The following is a 27,853-nucleotide window of genomic DNA, read 5'->3' as shown; positions in this document are numbered from 1 at the left end:
CAGAAACACGGGTTGGGGTGTTGTAGTGAACCAAGCAGAGAATGGAGTGTCCTCGCTGTGCACCGAAGCTTCCCCCCTCCGGAGAAAGCACTAGAAAATGCAGAAAGAGTCTTGTCTCAGAATGATCCAGCCCCAGGGGTAGGGAGGGTATTTACACACCAATCCCCAAGGATTGCGGGCTTCAGCTCTCTCAGCCAGAGGTTCCAGCCATGCGTCTGTAAAACACCTCTCCCTCCCATCTTTCTTCGTACAGACACTCACAGCTTCTTCTATTTGAAGCAGAATCACAACAGTGATCTAGTTTATTTTTTTTAAACAGGGTAAGAAGTTCAAAAACAATTTAAGGATGAGAATATCTTAAAAATTCACCAAATTCTAGTCTCATTTGAAAATAGGTAAATTTCTGTGATCTCTCTTTGTCAAATAAATGCATACAGTATCTTTAATAATACAGATAGGGCCGGGGATTTAGCTCAGTGGTGCTGCCGCCTGCCTCGCAAGCACAAGATCCCAAGTTCAATAACCAGTAACAAAAAATTTAAATTTAAATTTAAAAAATTGTAATAATATAGGTAAATTTCACAGAGCATATAACATTTGGAATGTTTATGTAAAGTCAATATATTAAGGTGCACATAATTTAATAATACTAGCAATAGCAATCATTTATATGTATATTAAATCTATAAATGATATTAATGTGTCTATAGATCTGAAGAGCATGAACAGCAAGTAAATAACTTTGTATATATTTCTGCCTTTCAGTTAGCTTACTATTTATCTTTATTTTCCTTTCTTCTTCAATTGTTCTACAAAGTAATCATTACAAGCAACCGTCAGAGCTGCCACCATGACCACGAATTCATTAAAATCCACTTCGTTGTCCTTATTGGCATCCAGGTCCTGCATTATCTTATCCACCAACTGGGGATCCTTTTGGCACTAAAAAGAAAAAGAAAAATTCTGTCAAGCGTGAGGTTTAGGATGACAAATGAAATTGTATTTTCCTTTAATTTCCATGTTTAGCCGCTTAGGGCAATTCCCAAGAGCCTAGCTTCAGCAAGGTTTGAGCCAGGCCCACGTTCTCAAAAAAGTCTAGCCTTTGTCTCAGGCCTATATAAGGCTGGCTCAGACCTAAAGATCGAAAAGAGCAAACAGCAGCTAATCAAAGTGGGCTACTGATGCTAGAAATGCATTTATAAGATATCACAGCCCCAGGACATGAGACAGGAGCTTTGACAGCAGAAGAAACTGGGGTGGAGCTCTACCATTTACCCACAACCGCGTTTGGAGGAATCACTGAACATTTTCAAATTTCCTTATTTATAAAACGGGAAAAATAATATTTACCCAGGTTCTTTGAGACACTTCAACACTCTTTTGAAAGTGTTTAACACCAGGGTTGCTAGATCTAGCCAAGAAAAATCAGGACACCCAGTTAAATTTGAATTTCAGATAAACAATAGATAATTTTTTAACACAAATATGCCCCAAGGATTGCTTGGGACACAGAATACCCTACTTAGTGCAATGTCTGACACACATGAAAAAGGCAACCAACAAAGGGTAGATGAGGATGACTGCAAGCTATGGGTGGAAAGAAAAGCAGCATTCAGGAGCTGTAGGTCCTGAAGGGGGAACCCACCACTCCTATGACTAGAGGGGAGGACAAATGTTTCTTTAAAAACTTTGTTTCCTCCAGGAATTCCCAAATGCCCTATCATTAGCTGACAGCATTTAAGTCATTGGAAAGTTAAGTTGATCAAGATCAATTTGATCCAAACAATGATAAGTTTCACTTGAATATAGCAATGTACCAGGTTCCAAGTGCTACGTGATGCAATGGCCGAACTGAAGCTAAGAGAAAGAAACATATCCTACAGACTCCTGAAACAACTAAAAAGTTATTACCAATCATTATTATGTTAAATAATTTCTTATTTTAAACTTTTTCCATAGAGGCTGGGGAGAGAAGTGTTAAAATTACAATTATCACAGCTCACTAAAGGGTTGGGACCGTGACACTGTGTGACAATAGTCTGTTGTGCTAAGAATCATCCCAGACAACACCTTAAACACAGAGGAAGGGGTCTCCTCAGAGGATACAGATTTCCTGGACTCCTGGATATTTTGAGGCATGAATCTATCTGCTACTGAGCTGGCAAGGCCAGATGTGTCCTTTTCATAACCCCCATTGCTGTGTGCTTGGCTAAGAAAGCCCTCGAAGTATTTGTCATTCACTAGCAAATTTGCCACCACAGTATAAAGTACCCAGGCCACATGTCAGGAACAATACATGTTAATTTACAGACTTCTGAACAACATTCCAGGTATAACTAGCTATAACCCCTAATATAATTAGCTGTACCTTTGATTGCTTACCAAAATGTTGAATAACAGAGGAAAATTGCAACATAATTGGGAACCCTTGGAAGCCTCTAGCCCCAGACAGTATGGAAAGGGTACCTGCAGGTGTACACCAAAAATAAGGATCTCTAGTGCTTGCTTCTCCTGCACTTTGCGTCTCAACACAAATTGTATTGTGCTCATGACAGAATCACAAGACAGGATGTCGCTGAGGTCCTTTCTCACTTAGCCCACCCAAGGGTGTCAGAAGACCGGAGACTCACCGAGAGGAATTCTGTGAGCTCTCGCTGCAGGAGCAGCTTCAGTTCCCCCTTGTTGAGCTTGAATCTGTCCCCTTCCTTGCAAGAGTAGTGGTGGAAGATTCGAATCATGGTGTCCATAGCCATCTCCAGCTGGGTGGGCATGTCGGCAGCAGACTGGAATACACGGGGAACAGGCGACCAAAGTGGGGACAGGGCCCTTGCTCAAAAGAAGCAGATGGGCAAACATCAGCACTTCCATGAACACAGACTCTTCCCTTCCCCAGGTCCACCCACTGCATGGTGACTGTCTCTAAACCACAGCAGTCTTTCCACTAAAGACAGCACGCACCCCTTCCAGGCCAGCTCGGGGGAGACTTCTCTCCTCTGTGACCCCCAATTCCCCAAGATGGTCCTAAGTTTCAGGAGGATCACAAGTCAGCAACCAGACTCCAGGCATGGAGCCACGTTAATACACAGAAGTAAATTAAAAGCAGGAAGAAAACACTAAGGTCGTACCTGTTCAACCAGTACCTGCTCTGCCAACAGGTGTTTACAATAAAACTATGAGCAGTTATTCCTAGGCTTCCTCCCTGACACACCTGTACCCAACAGATGACAATTACCAGTGACAAGAGTTCCAATTGGCTGTGCCTGTGTGCCTGTTTTTAATCAGCAGAAGGGGCAGGTGTGAGCCACTGCCCAGAGGGGGTTGAGCTGGCATCCGCTCTGTGCATTCAGGAGCCCAGGTGAGGAAGGAGGAAATCTGTGGCCTGTCCCAGGGGAGGAGGAAGGGACACACGGGCAGGTGCTAAGAATTGATGGCTAGGAAGAAGTCTAAATATTGGAGAGCAAATCGGAAACACTGGCCCAGGGCTGAGGATGCCTGGGAAGGCCAGCAGCGAGGTCATGGGCAGGAACTCAGGCAGAGTGGTGGGATTCACCCAGAGGGCAGAAGAAACTGTCCAGGTGCTGATGGAGAAAAGCACAAAGCAGTCAGCCCAGCTGTGTAAAATTGATGTGAAATGTGGAAATATGTGAGTATATGCTTGCCTTTGCTCAGAAGGCATTGGAAAAGTATACGAGGAAGTGACCGATCAGTAGTTGTAAGGCACAATAGGGAGGGGACAGAATGGCTGGAAATAAAACTTTTTCATTTATACCTATTTCACTAATTTAAAAATTTTGTTTGTAGTTATAGAAATGCAATGCCTAGTCAAAAAATTGAGATTGTCAAGCATGGCAATTCAAAGCCTATAATCCCACCTCCTCAGGAGGCCGAGGCAAGAGGATCATAAGTTTAAAGCCAGGCTGGGCAACTTATCAAGATCCTGTCTCAAAGTAAAAAGTAAAATAGGCTGGGGGTGTATAGCTCAGTGGCAGAGTGCCCCTGGGTTTGGTGGTCAACACTGCAATAAAATTATAGAAATTGAGCTAAAAAACAGAATCAAAAACACTGCAGAACGGTGTGCATAGGATGAAGGGGACATCCAAGAGAGAGACTTCATAGAGAAGTGTCCCAGAAAAGCCAAAGCCAGAATTGGCTACTGTACTTTTAAGTGCTACATATTTCAGGGCTGAACCTCAGTTCTACGAAAATAAGACCACATCTCCTTCTTATTTTCCTTGAACAAACCAGAATGATGTGATTTCAGCCTGTGCATTTGCCTCCCATCTAACCTTTGGGTGAGGCCCTCGGGGTGCCTGAAGCCTGATTCTCAAAAACATTCCTAGTTTATCACTGAGGTAATCGTGCATGTGATAAAACATTGGTATTCTGAATATTCAAGAGTACGAAGAAACAAAATTCTTCTTCATCTCCTACTCTGGAACAGACTCAGTTGACATTTCCTGAGCAAGGGGCCGTGTTAGGGAGGTTACAAACCTGCGTGCTTGGCTTTAATTCTCACCTCCGCTATGAAGGAGCTGCATGGTTTGCCTCAGTTTCCACAGTGGTATAAATGTGGTAGAACCTGCACAATAAGAAAGATAAAATGAATAAAATATGTTTTTAGAGCATAGTTCTATGTCTGAGTCAGCTACTGTTATTCTTACATAAAGTCATTATAGAAAGTAGGTTACTTCTGTAACTATTTCTCGTGCATGTTTAAACATGCATGTTCATCAATAGCATTAATGCATAGACACCTTTTCTTTACTTAATATGTCCTTAAAAGTCTTTCTCTAGTTCCTTAAGAAACTAAGAATATAGACACCATTTGATCTGGCCCCACTGAGCCTCTGTACACTACGTCCCCAAGGGAATGGAAAGCTGTGCCCTGCGGTGACACCTGCATACCCACACTTCTCATGGGGACATCCACAGCTGTGGGGAAAGTCTGACACCTGTGAGAAGGTGGATGGATGGAGAACACCTGGTACACTCCCACACGATGGAATATTGTTTGACCAGAAAAGAATAAAGTCGTGTCATTTTCAAGAAAATGGATGGAATTGGAGACACTCGTGTTAAGTGAACTAAGCAAGATGGGGAAAGTTAAATGGGCAACCTAAAAGAATAAGCAGGGAGGGGGAAATGACAGGAAAGCAAAAGATAGATGATTAGCAACAAGGAAGCACACCAAAGGACAAAGGCAAGGAAAGAGGACAGGTAGTGGCCATTGATCCTCAAATGTGATGTGTCAGCTTGGCTCGAGTCAGAGCCCCCAGCAGATTAGGAAGCTCTGTATATGTCTGTGGATGACTGAGGAGAAATTTGTGAAAACTGAGGAGGGAAGACTCACCACAGGTGTGGGTGACACCAACCAATAAGCTTGCAGCCTGGATGGTATGAAGGGAGAAAGAAGGAGGTCCGCCCTGTTCTAACTCAGAGGAGCTCTGGTCTTTGCCACTGCCTTTGGTCCTTAGTCTCCAGTCCCTCAGGGAGACTCTTTAGCCTTCCGACACAGACCCCTCGGCCTGCTGCCGCAGACCCGCACCAGACTCTGCAGTGAGCTCCAGGCCTTCAACCTTCCGACTTCGACAGGGCTCTCCAACCCTGAGGCATATGAATGGCCACTCTGCATGCTTCCATCTGTGACTCCTCAGGTGACCATTGCGAGCCTAGCTCACAATATATAATCATATATATTTTATATTGCTTAAATTTGTTACTCTAACAAACACAAATTGAAAGTAATCAAGGTTTGTTCTATGCATGTACCAATATACCAAAACAAAGACCATTAATTTATATTATCAATATAAGTGAAAAAGTTTTCCTCAGCACATACAGATCTACCCTATTCTTCACTGAAGTTGCATATTATTCTCCATTGGGAGATGTACCTACTTATAATTAAGAAGCACCTATCATGTCCTTCTGTTATTCCATGTCCTTCTGTTATTCCATGTCCTGTGGAAATAGGACAGATGAATAACACCTCAAGCAGATCTAATTGCTATTTTTACTGGGTGTGTTAAACACAAGAAATACAGGACCACTGGCAGCTTTTTCTCACTGAGTGTTCCTTTCCACAAGTGCCTATATATAGGCCTTCATGACCACACTTTCCTAGTTTCCTCCCCAGAGGCGAATGCACTTACACTCTGCAACATTGAAACTTGCTCCCCAGTGGTCTCTGCCACTGGTACAATTCAGTCACTCCCTAAATCACACTTTTTGCCCAGATTTCTGTGCTAAGCTCCAGAATGATCTGTACATCCACCTGCTGCACCCACAAGCTGCTCAAACTCAATTAGGATTGAAGTAACACTCCTCCCTTTTCCCACTCAGACCTGCTGCTCCTCCTGTAAGGACTGCCTCGGGCATCCTATTATACTGGTCACCTGGCTTCTGGTGCCATCTTGAAATGTCATTCGACATGTCCTCTCCTCTCCACTGTCAGGACTTGTGGTCTCTGTCACCACCACACCTTCCTTGCTGCCCATTCCACAGGCAGGCTGCACCCCTTCCATTCCAATCTCCATTCTGCTGGCAGATTCACTGCTCTGAAATGCAAATCAATTCCCACACTCCTGGGCATCCAGAGGCCTGGCACTGCCTGGGCCTGCGCATGGTGCTGAGCTCTCTCATTCTGCTGGGAATGCTGGCTGCACCTGCTACTTGAAGATTCCAGTCAAGCAGCATCTTCTCTTGCAAGTTTTCCTGCACTCTTCCCAACTCCCCCATAACAACCCCCCTTGTCCCCTCTTGGCCCCTGCTCATCTCTTTGCCTTTTTTATTGTCACACTCATCACACACTTGTGTGATCATTTGTCTTTAGTCTGCCGTACACTCCCTGCTCTCCAAACCCGGACTGAGTTTCCTGGTACCAAGGCCAGGGTCTGGTCTATCTTTGCAGTCTGTGGTGTACGACAGGACTGGCACGTGAAAGTGCTCGGGAATGCTCTACAATGGGTGGCTAGATGGGCGAGTGAGTCAGGAAAACTCTAAGAGTCCCCCATAGCTGAATTAACTATTCAGATAATTATTTGATTGCCTTATTCCACATAAAATTTTTCTTCACCAAAGGCAGAGAGAAGACAGATAGCAGTCATTTTGAGGAACATAGTTTGAATTTGGAATTAAATGTTCTCAGGTTAAACTGCTGCCAAGTTACAGATGCTTAAAATCAGCAAATCTACAAAGGTGCGTGGTTCCAGGTGGCAATACATTTAAATGACACCCTATCAAATAAAAAAGATTTACTACAAGAATTCTCGGTGGAAAAGACTCTGAAGGTTATAACACTGTCTTTGGACTCTAGAAATGAAAGTGTGGCTTTTACACCCCGCACTCCATGAGTTGAAAAGCAAGTGGTTCCGTTTCTGTGTGGCTATGGGAAACTAACATTTTTGTCTGGTGCCTGCTGCTCCCTAGTGTCGAACTCTGGGACTGCAACCGGGCACCCTCATTCCCGGCGTGCATTTGCACTGTATTTCTAAAGCACCTGGCCTTTCTCAAAGGCTTTTTTTGTGTGTGTGCTCTCCATGAACATTTCAGAAACAAAGTAATGTCAAAAGCATCAAGGGACTCTGTCAAGGGGAACACACATTTACAAATGACAAGTGACATGGAAACCCCAGGCAGAGGAGAAACGACTGTAGCACTGAGGACCATTCTTGCTTGATCCATAAATTATTACTGTCTTATGTCTCCACTTTATTATTGATTATCAGTTTTCAAGTCATGATACTGAGGGCGAAAACATCCACCTTCACATCCAAGTTGGTACGTAGAGCGATGGGAAGTAGCTGGGTGCGGTGGCTCGTGTCTGTAACCCCAGCACCCGGAAGGCTTCTCATCTTTCAATGATGTCTCCTGGGCCTCTGATTTCTCTGCTGAATCAAAGGGGCTCATTTTGCCTTTTACCCATAGGCCAAAACCGAGAGCCAAAAAGAAGAGGAATTTAAAGGCCACAGTCTTGATATTAATTTTCTTTTCACAAGTCCAGTACCTATTTCCCTGGATGAAATGAGATTTCTACAACCTGCTTCAAAATAACCCACTGGGCAGGAGGCAGGGGGTTTCCTGGGACAGGGGAGACATTAAACCATCTTGGCCACCACTGACTGATGAGCTGACCATCAGACCTGAATGTCCATACATGTGTTCCTCAGCCAAATCTGGTTTCCTATATCTCTGACATTTTCCTTAGTGAAAAGTTCACACACAAGCACTGTGTCAGTCAGCTTCCCTTATGGTAACAGACACTGAGATTAATCAACTTAGAACAAGGAGAGACTGGCCTTGGCTTGCAGTTCTGGGGATCTCAGAGTTCTGGTTCATGGTCAGCCAGTCGTTCTGCCCATGTGGAGGCAGCTCGTGGTAGCAGGAGTGCGTGGCAGAGGAGGCTTCTGTGGGGGAAGCGGACAATAGAGCAGGAGACCAAGCCCCCTCTGAAGACACAGTGATGTAGGACCTCCCACTGGGCCTCGCCTCCTGAGGCTCTGCACTTCCCTGTAGAATCATGACAGTTTAGATCGGACCGTCCCCCAGAAGCCTTGTGTGTTCAGAGGTGGGGCCTGTGGAAGGTGACTGGATCAAGAGCGCTCTCCTGCAGTGGATTCATCCTCCGTGGAGTTCAAAGTTGAGTTTCCTCTTAGGAGGTGGGGCCAGTTAGAGATGAGCCCTGGGGGGTGGCCTGGAGGGTGCATCACTCTCCCTAGCTGCTCCTTCTCTCTCTGCTTCCTGATCTGCAGCTCTCCTCCCGCAGGCCCTTCTTCCAGCCCCTCTGCCTTGGAGCAGCCAACTATGCACTGGGTGCTCTAAAAGCTTTGAGCCAAATAAACCTCTCCTCCCTTAATTTATGGGTGCTGTGATTTATGTCTCAGTGATGAAAAAATGACTAAAACAAGCACCAACCTGGGGACTTTTAACACGTAGGCCTTTGGGGCTGTGTTATATATACACAAAATGGAGAATTATCCATAAAAGCACAGATTAGAGCCATTTGTAGGAAAATGGATGCATCTTGAGACCCTGTTGTTAAGTGAAATAATTCAGGCACACCAGCACAAATATCCCATGGCTTCTCCTATATGAGAAACCCAAAGTATGAATAATTTAAGAAGCAAAATAAAAGAGAGATAATAAAAAATAGGAAGATACATTCCAGGCAAATGGGAATGGAAACCAAAGATGGCAGCGGGGGTCAATAGTAGGGAAACAGAAGTGAAAAGAATTGATAGGTTATGTACATGTACCAACCCCCACAAAGAATGTAATCAATATGTATAACATGTACTAATAAACATTAAAATCTTAATAATAGCATCTAAATAATAATGCTCATGCACACATTCCTTGTGCCTGTGAAAAAAAAGTTAAGAGGAGTAGAATTACTCTACCAAAGGAAAAGATGTGATTTAAAAGGCATTGAGAGCTGGGAGTGGCGGCACACGCCTGTGATCCCAGCACTCAGAGGCTGAGGCAGGAAGATCACTGTGAGTTCAAGACCAGCCTGGGCTATACAGTAAGTTCCGGGTCAGTCTCAACTACATACTGAGACCCTGTCTCAAAGTATCAATCTATCAATCAATCAATAAAAATCAAAGGCATTGAGTATATAAAGTCTTTTCTTAATCACTGCTGCAATCAGATTAAGACTAACTTAAAATCAAGGAATCAAAATGTACCTAACCATGAATGCTACTTGGGGAGGGGAAGAGAGCTAAGGAAATTCTGTGGAGAGAGAGGGAGAAGGGAGGATTTTTATCCTTATGACTAAGAGACAGAGCAGGAATGATTATTTATTGCCCAAATCTGTTATTAGACTGAAGAAAGTGAACAAATCTTGATCTGAAGCCAGCTGCAGGGGCCAGACGGAAATGGGGTACACAAGTGACCCTGGGCAAGTGGTACACAGGCAGGCCTGAGCCTCAGTGCCGGGTTGTTACCAGTATCTGCTGCCTGCGATCCCTCTGCCCGCTGAAACGAGCCCCTCTCGACTAGGGCACTGAGACAAGGGTCAGGGTGGCCAGCTGGCCCGGTGATCCTCTCCCCTTGCACAGGAGGGAGTTGAACTGTGTTCCCTACAGGAGAGTGTGAGGAGTCAGCAGAGTCTGAGGGCCCGCGGCGGGACACGGGAAAGTCCCCGAAGAGGCCCAGCGCATCACCAACACCTCCTGCCCCTCATGCCACAGCCCCCTCAGCAGTGGGTGGGTCCCCCACTCCTGCTTGGTGCAGCCCTGCTGGAGAGACCAAAAGCCAGAACCATACTTAGACAGCTCCTTTATTCGTGTCCCGCAGGAGCGGATGATGATAAAGGAGGTGACAGATGAACTGTTTGTGGCCTTTGCAGGGCGCGATATGCACAGATAAGTGTGTTCTGTCAGAACAGTTCAGGAATACAAACCGGAGGGATGGATTCTCCCGTGGCCTCAGAAAGGTCTCCGGCTCAGAGCTCCTCCAGGAGAGGGCGCTGCTGCCCGGTTTCCTCAGCTCTTTCCGCAAGGTGGAAACACCGAGGCCAGGGAGCTCCCAGGCTTTTGTAAGGGCGTCCTCGGGTGCCTTCATAGAACTAGCACTGGGCTTTGAACATGTCATTCTGTCCAAAAGTCGTCGCTTTTGATTTTAGAAGCCTCGGCTCACATGGCAAAGCCCTGTTGAGGAAAGTCTGCTTAATTCGACGCCCGTGATGACCTCTGCAGGTTCCCAAAGCCCCCACCCCCACCACACACCAAAGCCATCAGGACTCGCTCTCCAGGGCTGCTCTCATGAACTCAGCCACCACCGCGAAGCCTCACGCGAGCCCTGCCCGGGGTCACAGTGAGCGACTGAGAGGGCAGGGCAGTCTTTGTACTAAATCAAGATGCACTTTTAGATATATTGGCCAAGCTGGGTTACAGTAACATTTCCCCCCTTTTTTTCCCTGCTTTTATTTTGCACTTTATGTATTGTGTTTCTTATGTGAGAGAAAACTTGTGATATTTAGGCTTGTGAATCTGACTTACTTCGCTTACCATTATGGTCTCAAGGTGCATCCATTCACCTACAAATAACTCAAGTTTATTCCTCTGTGTGGCAGAGTAGTGCTCCACTGAGTATAAATACCACATTTTCTTTATCCACTCATCTATTCATGGACATACAGATTGCTTCCAAGATTTAGCTATTATGAATTGTGCTGCTTGCTATAAACATGCATATTCATGTATCACTGTGGTACAATATCTTTAACTCTTCCCAGAATATACCAGAAGAGGAATGGCTGGGTCCAATGGCAGCTCTAGTTTCAGATTTTTGAGGAATCTCCATACTGATTTTCATAGTGGTAGCACTAGTTTACATCTCCGCCAACAATGAACAAGTCTCCTCCCCCAGGCTCTCCAGCATTTATTATTTGATTTCTTAACAGTGACCATTCTTTCTGAAGTGAGATGGAATCTCAGTGTCATTTTAATTTGCATTTCTCAAATGGCCAGTGGTGTTGAGCATTTTTTCAAGTATCTTTTGGCCATTTCTATTTCTTCATCTGAGAAGTGTCTATTCATTTCGGATGACCTTTTTTTGACTGGGTCTTTACATTGAGGGAGGTCTTTTCTTTTTTTTTAATATATTCTCGAGATTAGTCCTTTATCTGAGGAGTGGCTGGCAAAAATTTTTTTCTCATTCTGTAGGTTGTCCCTTCACTGTTGGTTGTTTCCTTTGCACTTTTTAATTTGATGTGATCCCATTTGTTGATTCTTGGTATTATTTCTTGTGCAGCAGGGGTTCTGCCCTTGCCTATGCTTATGGCTTCAAGAGTTTTACCTATTTTATCCATTTTAAATTTAGATTGGTGCATGTTGAGAGATATGGATCCAGACTCAGTCTTCTGCATGTGGATAGCAGTTCTCCCAGGACTGTTTGTTAAAAGAAGCTTCTTTCTTCCAGCAAAAGTATTTGGCCCCTTCGTTAAAGAGAAGGTACAGTAGCTGAATGTGCTTGAAGTTGTTTCTACATTCTCTGTTCTCTTCCATTAATCCACAAGTCTGTTTTTTGCCAATGCCATGCTGTTTTTATCACTGTAACTTTATAGTATAACTGGAAGTCTGAGATTGTGATGCCTCTTGCCTTGCCCTTGCTGCCCAGAATTGCTTTTGCGATTCTAGGTCTCTTCTGATTCCATGTGAATTTTAGGATTGCTTTCTCTAATTCTGTGAGGTATGCTATTGGTATTTTGATTGGGATTGTGTTAGGTCTGTGTAAGACTCTTGGTAGTATGGCCAGTTCGACTATATTGGTCCTGCCCATCCAAGCACAGGGGATATCTTTCAATTTTCTGATGTCTTCTTCAATCTCCTTTGCCAGGAGAGTGCTTTTCAATAAACAACACTCAAGAAGTATTCTGTCTGAAATTTGATTTGTGGCATTAGCATAATTTTTCCTGTTTTCTGCCACATGAGGGTAGTTTCTGGTATAGACTTTGTACCTACACTGGCAACAGTAGCAGTGGCTGCAAAGTTCAGTGCTATGAACTGAAGCCTCCAGAGCTGGGTGGCCGCTGCCAGAGTGGTCCTCATCCAGCCAGTTCTGTGGTGTGTGTGCTTCGGCCAGCATTCCTGGGAGATTCACCTCAAGCCCTGTATTTTCACAGCTCTCTCAAGAGTTTCACATACCACCCAGAAATGAGATCAGCACCCAGGACTCGATGGTTCACCCCATCCAAGGCTGGTTGTGCTAAGCAGTTGAGCCTCCAGGGAGCCCTGCCTTGGCCAGGAAACCAGAGACTTTCTTCTGGCCTCAACAGACTAGATCTGCTACTTTCAGGTTAGGTTACAAACCCACTTGCCCAAAACCAAAGATGTAGCTACAGCTGCCTTTTTCTAAAGAAACATTTTCTGGAGTCCAGAGCTGGTTGTGGGCCTGGGTGTAAAGATCCTGCCTTCCTCACTTTTGGGGGCACTGGGAGGGCATTAATACCTTTGTCTTTGAAAAATCTGGATAACAGAAAAGCATTCTTTCCTGTTCACTGTGCCAACTCCTATCCCTAAACTACACACAAATTGGTTGTGGTAAAAGAGGCTCCAAAACCCTAATCTTCCCAGCTAACTTCCAAGTTACTTCCCAGTTACTCCTACTCTGGTAGGAAGCTTGCAAGTTCAACTTAGACCTGGTCTTAAAATCCAATGTAAAGGGGCTGGGCTGTAGCTCAGTGGTACAGTGTATGCCTGGTGGGCACATGGCCTGTGCTTGGTGGCCAGTACTGGGAACAAATCCCAAATTTTATCAACATAGGATTGCGAAGTTCACATGGTAAAGATATTTTCCTCCTGTCTTGATGTCACTCCTAATTAATGGATGCTATTATGTGCTTTAACATTTGCACTCCTTCAGCCAAAGCAAACTGTCTGACATAATTTAATATCTTTTAGGTTTTTTACAATCTATCTACTCACCAAGTTGAGACATTTCTCCGGAGGTCACACTCTGACCATTGTTTCTTATGCATTATCCTTCTAAAGGGAGAGGAATTGAAAAACTCATTCTTACTCATTTACCAACCAAGTTTTACAATTGGAAAATAACAGTTATGGACTAATTCTGAAGACTTTGTTTGAGACTTTGGGATGCTCAGTCCCCACCTTGCTTGTCATTGTCCTTGGACGACTGGCACATTGGACCTCAGCTCTCATCACTCCTGACCTGATGTTCCCGGTACCAGTGGAGCCAGGAATGGACCAGAAAAAGCAGGCAACAGAAGACAGAAGCAAGGAAAGACCCTCTAATGAGGCCAAGTAGCCCCTGGGCTCCTACACCAGAGGAACTGATGGCCTTGAGAGAGGGTCCACCCCTTGTGCCAAAAGACACTGACAAATGGAAGCCAGTTCTGGCAGCTCCATCTTTTAGCAAATATGTACAGGCTTTACCACTTCAAATACTGGTTGGATAAAAAATTCCAAGGAGTCGCTTTAAAAATTGACTAAGGAACAGGGTAGGGAAGACTGAATAAGGAACAAGTTGCTAGGAGCTCATGGAATTACATTTTGTTATAAATGTTTTTTCATTTCTAAAACTCTTGCATCAGAAAGGTCCTTGGAAGACTCTGGGTTTGATTATTAAAAACAAGAATGGGCTGAGTGTGGTGGGGCATGCCTGTAATCCCAGCACTCAGGAGGCTGAGGCAGGAGGATTGCCTAGGCTACATATGAATTCAAGGCCAGCCTGGACTGCATAAGGAGACCTTGAATAATAATAATAATAATAATAATAATTTTAAAACACTAATGGGGAAAATGGTGGTGGAATTCCATCTTTCTGGCACCCATTGCTAAAATCTAAGGCTTAGACAGCTGGAGCTGGGAGAAGTAAAAGCGCATGATGTTAGAGAGTTGAAGGGATTAAATAATCCAGGTTGTCTTGCTACTATAGATGCACTTTCCATCATGACCCTAGGATGTGTAGTACCTCACCAAAGGCTAGAGTTAGGGACTAAAATGTTAAATCCTTTCTCCAATATCTGTGAAAAAGAAGACAGTTTTGACAACTTTCATATGTACATTAAATGCATTTAATGGCAACTGATACGAGCTGTTAAAAATATGGCCAAAGAGTGATCGATTATACAGGACAGAATATCTAGAGAGATATCCTGAGACTAACATAGCTATGCTATTGCTTATCCATTGGCGAATGTGCCAGATGGGCTTATATTCTGCGCTTACAATATTGAGCTTATTGATTTGGGATAAAAGGGACTGTTAACAAATCATTACTGTTGTCGGAAAGGTAGATACAAAGTGTTAATAGTACAAACTTCACCCTGACCTCCTCTGCTGACAGGACTGGTTTATGCCCAATTATTAACTGAGAAGTAGGGAGTGGCTGTGACCGGTGGACGGCTTTTTGTAAGGTGAGAGACATCTGAAATAGTCGTGTTTTCCTCACATTGTCCCATCTCCAATATGTGGAATTTTTTAGATTGTCAGAAGTGGTGGTAGCTCAGGAAATGTTCTTGGTGGACTTGCAAGCAATACACAAAACTAGGGTTTTCTGTCATCTGATTTGAAAAAGAGCTTGAATTTGTAATATTATCCTCACAGGTAAAAGGCTCATCTCCAAATAAGTCACCTGGCAAAATTATTTTACAGAATGTTTGTGCACACTTTACAAGCTTACGTTTTCATTTGAAAATGTGAAAGTATAAAGTAAAATAGGCTTCAGCAGTCTTGAGTGCCAAGAAAAACTTTAAAAAGGAAGACTAATGAGTGAATCTGTGGGGTCCTAATCATGGTGAAAATGTAGAAAGGCCATGCTGCTTTCTCCAGTATAGGTTTCTTAAATGGCCCAAATCCAAGCTTAGAAGAAACCTCTAGCATTAAGCGTCACTGCCTTCCTGGGGGAATTTCACTCTGCTCTCCTGGTGAGAGGAGTATCTGGGTTACAGAAGCACAGTTAACATGAAAAATTCAGACTTTTTCTGAACTTGTGGATATCAAGGTAGATTCTGATCAATAGTTTTCTGAGACAACACTGCCTCTATTCCTAGAACCATTTCACGTGGACTATCTAAGCAATACTATGCATGGAAAGCAAGGGAAGGACATTTCTCGACTGTTCTGATTTGATCGCAACGGAGGTAAGGCCTAAGAACAGCGCCTGGGGGCAGGTCCGCTCTGCCTTGGTCCTGGGCGCCATCAGAGGGGAGGCGCCTTGGGGACCTGAGGGGTCTGAGTCCCCGGAGGAGGGCAGCTGCACCTCAAACCTGGAAGACGGGCCTCAGCGCGCCCTTAACTTCTAATCTTTTGTACAAAAAGCCCAAAATTCTCATTTCTGAGAAATCCTGGATTTTAAAGCTGAAATTTAAAAAGGAAATAAGCTTAAGTAAACTCTGGCCCCCGGTTCCCTGGCCCCTCTTCCTAAGATTCCTCCTCTGTCATCTCAATAGGCCTCCCCTTCGGCAGTGGCCAGTTTTCAGCTCCTGGGTTTCTCGCCCCAGCCAGAGGCCAGGCCCTTCGCCTCTCTGGCCTGAAGGAATGCAGGAACACCGAGTCACGCCTGTGCCCTGTCTGCCCTTCCGGATCAGCTCTCACCCCACTCCAGCTGCCGGGACGCACCCCATCCGCTCCCGTGCTTCCTGCTTGCCCTTCTTCCCTTCACCTTGAGATACGCAGCTATGTGGCCAGAGGACCCAGAAGAACCTCGGAGCTGAGGTTTGGCTGCCTTAAATCTGCCCAGGAGGTGAATGCCTTTTGTTCCCATCCACCCTGCTGCCAGTTTAACCATTCTCAGGAGCCCGGTGGGGACTGTGTGTGGCCTGGAGACCCAGCCCAAGGGTGCACGGACAGAGAGTGGCAGGCTGAGGCCGGAGAGAGAACAGGCAGGACAGGTTCCGGACAGCGATTGTACTTCTTGGGAACATAGATTATATCAATATACTGTATATGTGAAAACTGCTGCGAGAATAGACTTTAAGTGTTCTCACAACAAAAAGAAAGAATAACTCTAGGAGGTGATACATAAATTAAATAGCTTGACTGAGCCATTTCACAGTGTATGCATGCATCAGAACACATTGTATAAACACATACATTCCATAAATATACAGCTTTTACTTGTCAATAAATACATAGGGCTGAGGGTATAGCTCATTGTTAAAGTACAAGCTTAGCATGCTCCCGCCCTGGGTTTGAGCCCCAGCACCACCGAAAAATAACATTAAATAAAAGTAGTGTGGAGACAGGTCAGGAAATATCCGTTACAGGGAACAGTATCTACAAAGACAGAAATCAAAGGTAGGTTCTGAAGACTGGAGCACCTGTCTCTCCAAACTAACCAGTCTTTCCAAGAAGGAAGCTAAGAAAAGCCACGCTAGCAGGACCATAGAAAGGTAGGTGATCTAGGGACAGGGAAACTGTCTATAGGCACAGGAGCTTGCTGTGCTCCGTGGGCTGATTCCCAGCTCATTGGTGCTTCCGGGCACAGCCAGCCAGATTCAGGAGCAGGTCAGGGCCACCGGAGAACAATGCAGTAAGAATTTTACTTTCCTAGCTGCTCCCCAAAAATGCTAAGTGGGCAGTGGTGTACGGAGGTCTCCAGGCCTGTGTTATGTTTTCACTATTCCCAGCTCCAGATGCGATCAGCAAAATCCATACTGTGGGAGAATCTGCAAGCAAACTGGTTTTCTCGACAAATAAATTAGAGGAGGAGAAGACAACAGATTTGCAATGTCTGGCCAATTGCAATGTCTGACCTTTAGATTCTGATTTGAAAAGATAAAAACTAAAGAGAGAAACCACTTCTGACATTTGAGAGAGGTAGAAATGTGAACAATCATAGGGTATTGATATTAGGGAATTATTAAGATATGATTTTAAATTTCTTGTCTTTTAGAGATACTGAGACATTCTCAAGTGGAATTGTGCAACTCAGATTTATGCTCAGAATAAACAGGGATGGGGTGGAGGATGGGGTGGAAATGATCAGTGCTGACAGGTCTCAGAGAGGGAGATGTGTGATTCAAATCCTGTGTGGATCCAAATTCTCCACAATACAATTTTTTAAAAGTTAAACACACACACACACACACACACACACACACACAAAAGAATAATGAACAGCCAGGCATGGTGGCACACTCCTGTAATCCCAGCACTTGGGAGGCTGAGGCAGGAGGATCGCTGTGAGTTCAAGACCAGCCTGGACTACATAAGTGAGTTCCAGGTCAGTCTCAACTACATAGTGAGACCCTGCCTCAAAAAAACAAAACAAAACAAAAAAAGGAATAATGAACAGAAACCACCACTGGAATAAACACATCACTTCCTTCCCTGCCCTGCACCTTTTTTTACACCATAAATTCCAAGCCAGTCATATTCCTAACAAAGCCTAACAAAGCTTCATCTGCGCGGCTCCCTGGTGAAAGGGAAAATCTGTCTTTCCCAGGAAGAACCCAGGGCAGCCACTGGAAGAGTCCAGAGCACTGAGCCAGGTTAAAACTGCTCTCCAAGGATTAGGTAATTAAGTCTACAAAAAGCTACCAAGAGGCTGTAACAATCCCTTTTCAGGACTTAAATCATTCACCCCAGGCTACCGTGGTGAAGCCGGGTGAGGAATTTAGGCCAAATGTTGAGGCTTAATCCGTGATCCAGGAGTGAGCCGGCCAGGGCTCAGGGCTGAGAGGCCAAGCACTAATTACATACCGCACTCCACCACACCCTTGTATTCTCCACAGGAGAATGATAGATGAGCCAGATGTGACACACATCTGTAATCCACCACTCCGGAGGCTGAGGCAGCCAGCCTGGACTTCATAGCGAGATCCTAGAGAGGGAAAGTGTTCCAAGTGAAACAGCTGTTTTTTGCACCACACCCAGAAAAGAAATTAGGTTTCCTCTCAGAGATAACAAAGAGAAATAGGACAAATTATCCCCAGACCAGCACATTTACAAGGTCACTGGCTATGTGGTGATGAGCGATGGGGGCAACATGTGCCTAAAACCCAAAATAAACAAGGAGGAAAGACAGAACTTCATTTCTTCCAGCACCTAGAGTCCTGCGTGGTCACTACACACAAAATTTTAAGTCATACTGGCAAATATTTAAAACTGAAAACTCAGCGCTTACAAGAGCATGGATACAAAGACATGTTGTTGACAGGTGTGTGAACTGATTCAGTACTTCAGGACCACAATCTACTAGGATCAAAATTACACAGATCTTTTGACCAGAAAATTCCACTTCTAGCAATACAGGACCTCCGCCCAGCACAAGCCTGTAATCCCAGCACTGGGGGCTGAGACAGGAAGATCACATGTCCAAGGCCAGCATGGGCTAGACAGCAAGACCCTGTCTTTAAGAACAGAATGCCCCAGGCCACTGGGATGCCCTCTTTCTCTCCTGAGTGCCTCCAAGGCTGTTAGCCAGACTGCTCTGTCTGTCTCCCTCCTCCTGGCTCTGCTCCCTTCCAGTTAAGCCTGCAGCACAGGATCGTGGCTGGCACTGTGTGTACTTCCTTACTTCCTGTTCTTGAACACATATGTCTCTGGCTCCCAATGCCATCACACAACGAAGAACAGAGCTCAAGCCTGGGTCCCCAACCTTCATTTTGTAAGACCCTGTAGCTGCTTCTCTATTCCTATCTCCCCTGACCTCAGTGATATCTGCTTTCTCCCTTTGCCCTCAGCGACTTCCCAGGCAGCTCATTCTCTGGACTTTAGAAAGAAATGGAATCCATGAAATAAATTCAAACAGATATCCAGATTAAAAACCCTATAGAAAACATTCACATGAGAATGAACAAATGTAAAGATAGACTTTCAGATATAGAAGATAGGGTTGCAGTCAGTGACCATGAAAACAGATCTCTTAAAAACAGTAAGGGATCATGAGAAATTGATCCAACAATTCTTAGATGATTCAAAGATGACTAATATAAGACTGATAGGAATCCATGAAGCAGCAGGAGAAAGTACAAATGACATTAAAAAGAACTTCACAGAATTAATGACAGAAAACATCCCAAACAAAGGGGAAGAATTTTACATACAGGTAAGTGAGGCATATAGGACTCCAAATAGCCATGATCAAAAAAAAAAAAAATCTACACCTAGATATACAATAATCAAGATCCCAGAAACCCAACAGAAAAATAAAATACTACAGCAGTTAGAGAAAATAAACGAATCACATGTAAAGGAAAGCCCATCAGAATCACAGCAGACTTTCCAATACAAACCCTTAAGTCAAGCAGAGCCTGTAGTGAGGTATTTCAAGTCCTAAAAGAAAACAACCTCCAACCTAGACTGATGTATCCTGCAAAGCTATGTTTCAAAACTGGTGGGGAAATAAGATACTTCCATGACAAAGAACACCTAAGAAATTTCATGAACACCAAACTGGCACTCCAAACACTTCTAAAAAAATATCCTGGAAAAAGAAAATGAAAGCCACAACTCCATAAGGGCCAACAGAGCAAATATACCAGCCAAGGCAGGAAAATCAAGGGAGAGAGAGGGAAAAATAAAAGAATCAACAACAGCAAAATAACGTAACAATGAAAAATCAATACATAAGAGTTATAACCATCAATGCAAAGACCTCAATTCACCAATCAAAAGAAATAGGATAGCAAAATGGATTAAGAAGCAAACTCCAACAATATACCACATACAACAAACCAATTTAATCCACAAAGAAATTCATAGACTGAGAGTAAAAGGATGAAAAACAGTTCCTCATAAGACAGGAGCCTGGAAAAAAGTGGGTATAGCTATCTTATTTGCAAACAGAGTATATTTCAAACCAAAACTAATTAAGAGAGACAAAAAAGGGCCACAATCCTTGTAAAGAGAACAGTAGAAGAGGAAGAAATAGCAATCATAAATATATATGCACCAAATACAGAACAAATATTAATGGAGATGAAAAATGAAATAATCACTAATACAATTATAGTGGGGGACCTCAATATTCCACTGACACAAATAGACAGATCATCTAGACAAAAAAATCAACAACAAAAAAAATAACAGAACTGAGCCAAGTCTTTGAACAAATGGACTTAGTAGATGTCTACAGAGTGTTCCAACCCACAAAATCAGAATATACATTATTTTCAGCTGCACATGGGTCATTCTCCAAAATAGACCACATGCCAGCTCATAGAACATGGTTAATTAAATGCAAAGAAATTGAAGTTATCCCTTGTATATTATCAGACCATAGTGCAATTAAACTGGAAATCAATAGCATAAGAAACTGCAAGAACTTCACAAACACATGGAAATTAAATAACAGCCTGCTGAACAACCATTGGGTCACAGAGGAAATTAAAGAAGAAATTAGACAGTTTCTACAATTAAATGATAATGCCAATACAACATACAGGAATCTATGGAACACAATGAAAGTAGTTCTACAAGGGAAATTCATAGCAGTAAATGCCCACATTAGGAAAACAGAGAGAGTTCAAATAAACAACCTAATGCTTAACCTTAAGCTCCTAGAAAATGAAAAGCAAGATGAAGCAAAAGCTTGTACAAGGGAGGAAATTAGGAAGATCAGAGCAGAAATTCATGCAATGGAGACTAAAAGAATGATACAAAAAAAAATCAATGAATCAAAGAGTTGATTTTTTGAAAGAATAAATAAAATTGATAAACCCTTTGTCAACCTTGTCATCTTTTTGATGAAAGAAAAGGCTCAAATTCATGCAATTGGGAATGAAAAAGTTGAAGTCACATCAGATCCACCAAAAATCCAGAGATCATTAATATCTACTTCAAAAACCTGTACTCTACTAAAATGGAAAATACAGAAGGAATGGACAGATCCCTAGATACATATGAATTTCCACAGTTGAGCGAAGAAGACATAAAAAGTCTAAACACCCCTAGTTCCATGCAGTGAAATTGAAAATGTAATTAAAACATTACCAACAAAGAAAAGCCCAGGTCCTGATGGCTTCACTGCTGAATTTTACAAGATATTTAGAAAATAACTATTACCCCTACTCTTTAAAATCTTCAATAAGGGCCAGGGATTTAGCTCAGTGGTTCAGTGGCCTGCCTTGCAAGCACAAGGACCCGAGTTCAATCCCTGGTACCAAAAAAAAAAAAAAAAAAATCTTCAGTGAAATTGAAAGGGAAGCAATACTTCCAAACCTATTCCTGGAAGCAAGTATTACTTTGATTCCAAAACCAGGAAAGACCCAACCAAAAAAGAAAACTACAGGCCAATCTCCCTAATGAACATAGATGCAAAAATCCTTAATAAGACACTGGCAAACAGAATATAGAGGGTAATCAAGAAGATCATACACCCTGACCAAGTCAGATTTATCCCAGGGATGCAAGGATGTTTCAACATACATAAATCAATAAATGTAATACACTACATTAGAAGAGTCAAGGACAAAAACCATATGATCATCTCAATAGATACAGAAAGAGCATTTGACAAAATTAACAATCACTTATGATAAAAACTCCGCAGAAAATTAGAATAGATGGTCTTTATTTCAACCTGATAAAGGCTATTTATGAAACACCAACAGCCAATATCATACTAAATCATCAAAAACTGAAAACCTTCACACTAAAACTAGGATGAAGACAAGGATTTCCACTATCACCAGTCCTGTTCAATATAGTTCTAGAAATATTATCCACAGCAGAGAAAGAAATAAAGATAGGAAAGAGAGAAGTTAAACTGTCACTATTTGCTGATGATATGATACTCTACATAGACCCCAAAAACTCTGCCAAAAACCTTTTACACTTAATTGACTGATTCAGTAGAGTAGCTGGCTACAAGGTCAACACACAAATATCAGTAGCTTCTTGTACACAAATAACAGATTCACTGAGAGAGAAATTAGGGAAATAATTCCTTTCACAATAACATCCCCCAAAAGTGAAATATCTATGAATCAATCTAAGAAAGTATTTAAAAGACCTCTACACGGAAAACTACAGACAGCACTCTGAAAAAAGAGATAGAAGAGGATATAAGAAAATGGAAAGACATCCCTTGCTCCTGGGTAGGAAGAATCAACACAGTGAAAATGAACATACTTCCAAAACTGCTATATATATTCAATGCAATCCCAATTGAAATCCTAACAGTATATTTCACAGAGCTTGAGAAAACAATCCAAAAATTCATTTGGAACCAGAAGAGATCTAGAATAGCAAAAGCCATTCTAGGCAACAGAGACATGGCAGCGGTTATCACAATTCCCAACTTGAAACTATACTACAAAGCCACTGTGACAAAAACAGCATAGTACTGGCAAAGAAACAGACCCAAAAATCAGTGGGATAGATCAGAATATGCAGAAATAGCACCAGAATACTCAGCTACCTCATCTTTGACAATGGAGCCAACCATCCTCACTGGAGGAAAGATAGCTTCTTTAATAAATGGTGTTGGAAAAACTGGATTTCAACTTGCCAAGATTAAAACTAGGCCCGTATCTTTCACAATGCACTAAACTAAAATCCAAGTGGATTAAAGATCTAAATATCAAAACAGGAACACTAAGCTTACTGGAAAATAAATTAGGTAGTTCTCTAGAAGACATTGGCATAGGAAAAACCTTTAGTAAAAAATCCTCAGCGGCACGAGAACTTGCACAAAGAATCAACAACTGGGATCTCATATTAAAAAGTTTTTGCAGAGCAAGAGTAGCCACCAACAGAGCTAAGAGACAACCTACAATGTGGGGAAAAATTTTTTTTTACCAGCTACTACTCAGACAAAGGACTATGTAGAATATAAAAAGAACTAAAAAAAAAAAATCAGACCCCCCCAAATACAAAGACCTTATTCAAAAATGGGCATCTGAAATAAACAGACATTTCTCAGACAGACAAGTAACAGAAGCAAATAAATATATGAAAAAATGTTCAACATCACTGGTCATTTGAAAGATGCAGAAGAAAACAACACTGAAATTCCACCTTACCCCAGAAAGAGTGGCTGCTATCAAGAAATCAACCAATAACAAATGCTGGTGGGGATGTGAGGAAAGGAACCCTTTTCCATTGTTGGTGGGAGTGCAGGCTGGTGCAAATCAATATGGAGATACCTCAAAGAACTAGAAGTAGAGGTTCCATTTGACCCAGCTATCCCTCTTCTGGGTATCTTTCCCAAAAAATTAAAAGAATCATACCACAGTGGTATGTGGTATGATATGTGTATGCAATATATGCACCCATATTTACAGTGGCACAATTTGTAATAGCTAAAACTTGGAAACAGTCCAAATGCACATCAGCTGGAGACTGGATAAAGATGTGGTTTTTCTATAAAATGGAGTACTACTCAGCCATAAAGAATGAGAAACTAGAGACATTTATAGCTAAATGGATGAACATTAAGGTTATATACTTAAGTGATATAAGTAGGACACACTTGAGTAAATACACAACAGTTTCTCTGGTGTGAAAAACTAAAAGTGTAAATAAGGTTCAAATGGTATAATGACAGCATGAAATAGGGAGAAAATGGCTAAAGGGGAAGTGGGACAGGGAGGGGGAAGGAAATAAGGGGAAAATGTGAAAAAAAGGAAAAAATGGAAACAAAGTCTTGGTAAATGGGGAAGGGTGAAAGGGGAGAAGGAAGGGCAGGGGTATGGAAAAAAATTAAGAACCAAGACCTGTCATGTAAAGGTACAAGAGCTCAATGATAAATGTAACTATTGTTTGCTTTAAATGTACCAATAAACTGAATGGGGTTGGAGCTGGCCTGGACTCTGCCTTTGTGTCTCCCTGTGTGATTGCTTCTGCATGTGCCCCTGCCATTGTGGTGCCATCCACCATGAGCTCTTCACCCGAGACTGAATTAAAAGAACTTCCTGATCTTGCACTTTTAGCCTTCGAAACTGTGAGCTAAATAAATCTCTTTTCTTTATAAAATACCAAGCTTCAAGTACTTCTTTATAGCAACAGAAAACTAAGAGCTCATGGTCTAAACAACTTGTTCTTCAACCTCCAGACTTGCTCATTCCTAATTATTTCATCATCAAGCAAAAATCAAGGTACAATCTTTGGTTTCTGTGAGGTCTATGATCCCTTTTCCTCATGTCAACTGACTCACTCTCCATCTGTTATCCTTGTCCAAATTCAAGCCAACATCATCCCTTGTTCAGTTACTCTGAACTATCCTCCTTGCTCTTTCTTCTCTTTGGTAATTCATATTCCACACGGTAGCCAGTGACTTTTAGACGACCAGCAGAACATCTTCCCAGCACCTCACCTAGAATGAAGCTCAAGTTCCTCTCTCAAAAACCCCTTCAGTCACCCAGTGCCTATAAATCTCTCCAACCTTCTTGCTCATACTCTTCTTTCCTTACTCCATCAAAGCCCTGGCGTTGGACTCTCCACAGTGGGCTTTCTTGTACTTTCCATTGAAATTTAAACTTCACCTCCTTGGAAACCATCCCTGATTCCCCAGCATAAAACACTCTTGGCATTTGACCTCAGCTCTTACTACTATTGGATGTTTTTCTGGTTTTCCATCTTTCTGCAATCAGAAATTAAACTCCATGAAAGCAGGTTTCAGTCTGTTTCATTCTCCACGTGGCACATAAGGAAGGCATACTGGAAGAATGCTGAATGAACAATATTCACTCAGTTATTGTTTGTATAGCATAAACCAGATTCCATGAAATATGGCATATGCATAAAATGGTGTATGGCTTATCACTAGAGGTCCCCCCAAGCCTCATGTACTCATGAGCTTCTGGAAGGTGGCTGGATTATGGACATGTGATAACTAAATTAGTCCACTGATTAGATTAGCATAGTTCTGGATAATGAGAAGGTCCACCCGAGATGTAGGTGGCACCAACCAATAGGTTTGTAGGCTGGATTGAATAAAAAGGGAAAGGGAGGCTTCCTGCTGGCTATCTTCTGCCTGTGCTGCTATGGATTGTTTCTCGTCTGCCATGCCCCTCTTCCATGCCACCCTACCTTAGAGCCAGCCAATCATAGACTGAAGCCTCTACAGACTATGACCTAAAGTAAATCTTTCCTCTTTAACCTGTGGTTGTGGGGTATTGTGTCTCAGCAATGAGGAAGTAAGACTAATGGATATAGCCATTTAAAATACTGAGGTTCACCAAGCATGGTGGTACACATCTGTAATCCCAGCACTCTGGGAGACTGAGGAAGGAAGATCAGAAGTTTGAGACCAGTCAGGACAATTTAGTAACTTAGCAAGAACCTGTCACAAAATTTAAAATGGCTGGGGATGTAGCTCAGTGTGAAGGCCTTTCAATGCCCAGTACAATCAATCACAGGAGATTAATTGATAAATGCTGATATAGTAATAATGCCCAAGATGTGTTCATAGGCACAGTGTGTAGCTGGCCTCCAAAATGGTCCCAGTGATCCTCTCTTCCTGCACTCTGTCCCTTTATGTGGCTCCTCCCAAACTGAAGTGGGGCTGGTCTGTGTGACCAACAGAGTAGGTGAGATAGTGTGTGACCTCAAGGCCAGGCGTGCAGCTCACTCGTGTTCCCGAGTCCTTTGTTCTGGAGGAAAGCAGTCTTAACACTCTAAGCACCCCTGCAAGAGGCCTCCATGTGGAGAAACTGAGGCCTTGTGCCATTTCCCAGCACTTGGCAGCCTGTGTGGAAGACACGTTGGCCTCACCTCATGAGATCCATGCCAAAAGCTGCTTACTTGCTCCTGAATCCATGACCACACAAGCCAGGCAGGTTAGGAAATGTTTGGTATGGGTTAAGCCTCTACATTCTGAGGCAATTTATGTATACATATAACTAGTACATAGTTTAACTCCTCTTTTATATTTAAAAAACAGGTATACGTGTGGGAAACATCTCAGGGGACAAAGGGGGTTCACTGAGCTCCAATATGGGCACAAAGGGGGAGCTATAGTCATTTTTCACAGAACAGTATGTTCTTATATTCTCAAGATTTTTTATGTGCACCTTTTATTACTTTTATGATTTTATTGCAGTTGGAAATAGTTTAGGATGGGGCAGGGTACTTGCCTCTAGGCAGGGAGCCCTGGATTCAAAGACTCGTACTGAAAAAAAGTGTAAGAAAGCACAATTAAAGAGGTTAAACACAATAGTAGCTCTTCTGAACCCTGGTCTTTTGTGCTTTCTTTGATTTCTGCCACTCTCAAGACTCAGCTTTGGAACTGGGCAATGCTTTAAATGTTGTAGGGAGTCCAAATACTAGAGCTGTGAAGATGAAACCTTTAGAGGAGCTTTCAGTGATAACATACAGCTCACTGCAGCACAGGGGCCATAGGCTAGCCACCTCTGTACTAGAGGGTTGGGTTTCTCTGCTGTTTTTGTCATTAGTGTGCTTCACTGAGCAGATCAGCCCTGCGATGAGAACGCTGTTCAGGCAGGAACTGATTTAATTACTGGCTTTTAACAATATAGCTATGTTGCAAAGAATGTTGTGGGATGGGTGAAGGAGCCACTCACACTGCTGCCAGCAGCTGCTGGTTTGCTGGAGTAACTGGCAGAGCCCAGAGGCTCTGCAGACGTCTCTGCACGTTTCTGTAGAAGGTGGTGCAGAAAGTGCCTCTCTAGCTCTAGCAGAGGCGGGAGATGCTCTGCTCAGATGGACTGACCTATACAGTCAAGAGTAGCTCAGACCCAAACTTTACCACAGCATTTCCTTGGTGAGCTTGGGGTGACTCCCATATTCACAAATCTATGTAACAGCCACTCCCCAAGAAGTTTCAAGGCTTGAATGACAAGGAGGCACTTGACCTTGGCTCTTCCAGAACTGGCGGCCAGGGAAGGTCTGCTCCCATGGGATCAGAAACTTACCTTTGAAGGCCGGGGATTTAGCTCAGTGGTTCCACCACCTGCCTTGCAAGCATAAGATCCTGAGTTCAATCCCCAGTACCAAAAAAAAAAAGGAAAGAAAAAGAAAAGGAAAAAAAAACTTACATTTGAGAAGAAGACCAGAGTGACCCTGGGGCAGGCAGCTATGATCTGATTCTGTAATACATTCCTTCAACGGACTAAAGGCTCAGAAATGAAGCTATAATCACTAAATTATGCATAGTGATGACATCAGAGAGCCCCAGGGTTTAGGAAATCTTGGCAACCAGAAAATTAATTACCAGTTTGAAACTCCTGCTGCAAAGAACTGAAGTGGCACACAAAGAAATACCCAGTAAAATGTCTGCCACTGAGTCAGTTTAGCATTTGCATTCTGGAAAGCAATCTGTTGGTACTTTCAAAGTAAGAGGGCCCTCTAGCTGGTTGAGGTGGTGCATACCCATAATCTCAGTTCTTTGTGAAGCTGAGGCAGGAGGACTGCAAGTTCTAGCCAAGCCTGGACCAATTAGTGAGAAAGAAAGTACGATGAAAGGAAAAAGAACG

At 43.0% G+C, this 27,853-nt stretch overlaps 1 protein-coding gene across 5 annotated transcripts; it reads right to left on the bottom strand.

Annotated features, from left to right (window-relative positions):
* On the bottom strand, positions 1-27,456 carry S100z (S100 calcium binding protein Z). 5 transcript variants are annotated; one of them, XM_033765950.1, is made up of 5 exons: positions 27,416-27,456; positions 4,517-4,579; positions 2,631-2,826; positions 775-942; positions 1-90 (listed from the first exon to the last, which is right to left on the bottom strand). In XM_033765950.1, exons 3-4 carry the CDS (start codon positions 2,769-2,771, stop codon positions 784-786), a joined length of 300 nt encoding a protein of 99 aa, XP_033621841.1. In that variant the 5' UTR covers positions 2,772-2,826; positions 4,517-4,579; positions 27,416-27,456; the 3' UTR covers positions 1-90; positions 775-783. The 5 variants fall into 5 exon arrangements, with proteins under 5 accessions (XP_033621841.1, XP_010617414.1, XP_010617413.1 ...); XM_010619112.2 differs by lacking the exons at positions 4,517-4,579; positions 27,416-27,456 and adding an exon at positions 3,126-3,204 and having other exon boundaries at positions 2,631-2,783; XM_010619111.2 differs by lacking the exons at positions 4,517-4,579; positions 27,416-27,456 and adding an exon at positions 3,126-3,165.
* Positions 27,457-27,853: the final 397 nt, after the last annotated feature.

The sequence above is a fragment of the Fukomys damarensis genome, unplaced genomic scaffold, assembly GCF_012274545.1.
Source record: "Fukomys damarensis isolate Sample0158 unplaced genomic scaffold, DMR_v1.0_HiC HiC_scaffold_1, whole genome shotgun sequence".
Classification (NCBI taxonomy): Eukaryota; Metazoa; Chordata; class Mammalia; order Rodentia; family Bathyergidae; genus Fukomys; species Fukomys damarensis.
Note: the sequence above shows the minus strand (reverse complement) of the source record. Positions and strands in the feature narration are given on the sequence as shown.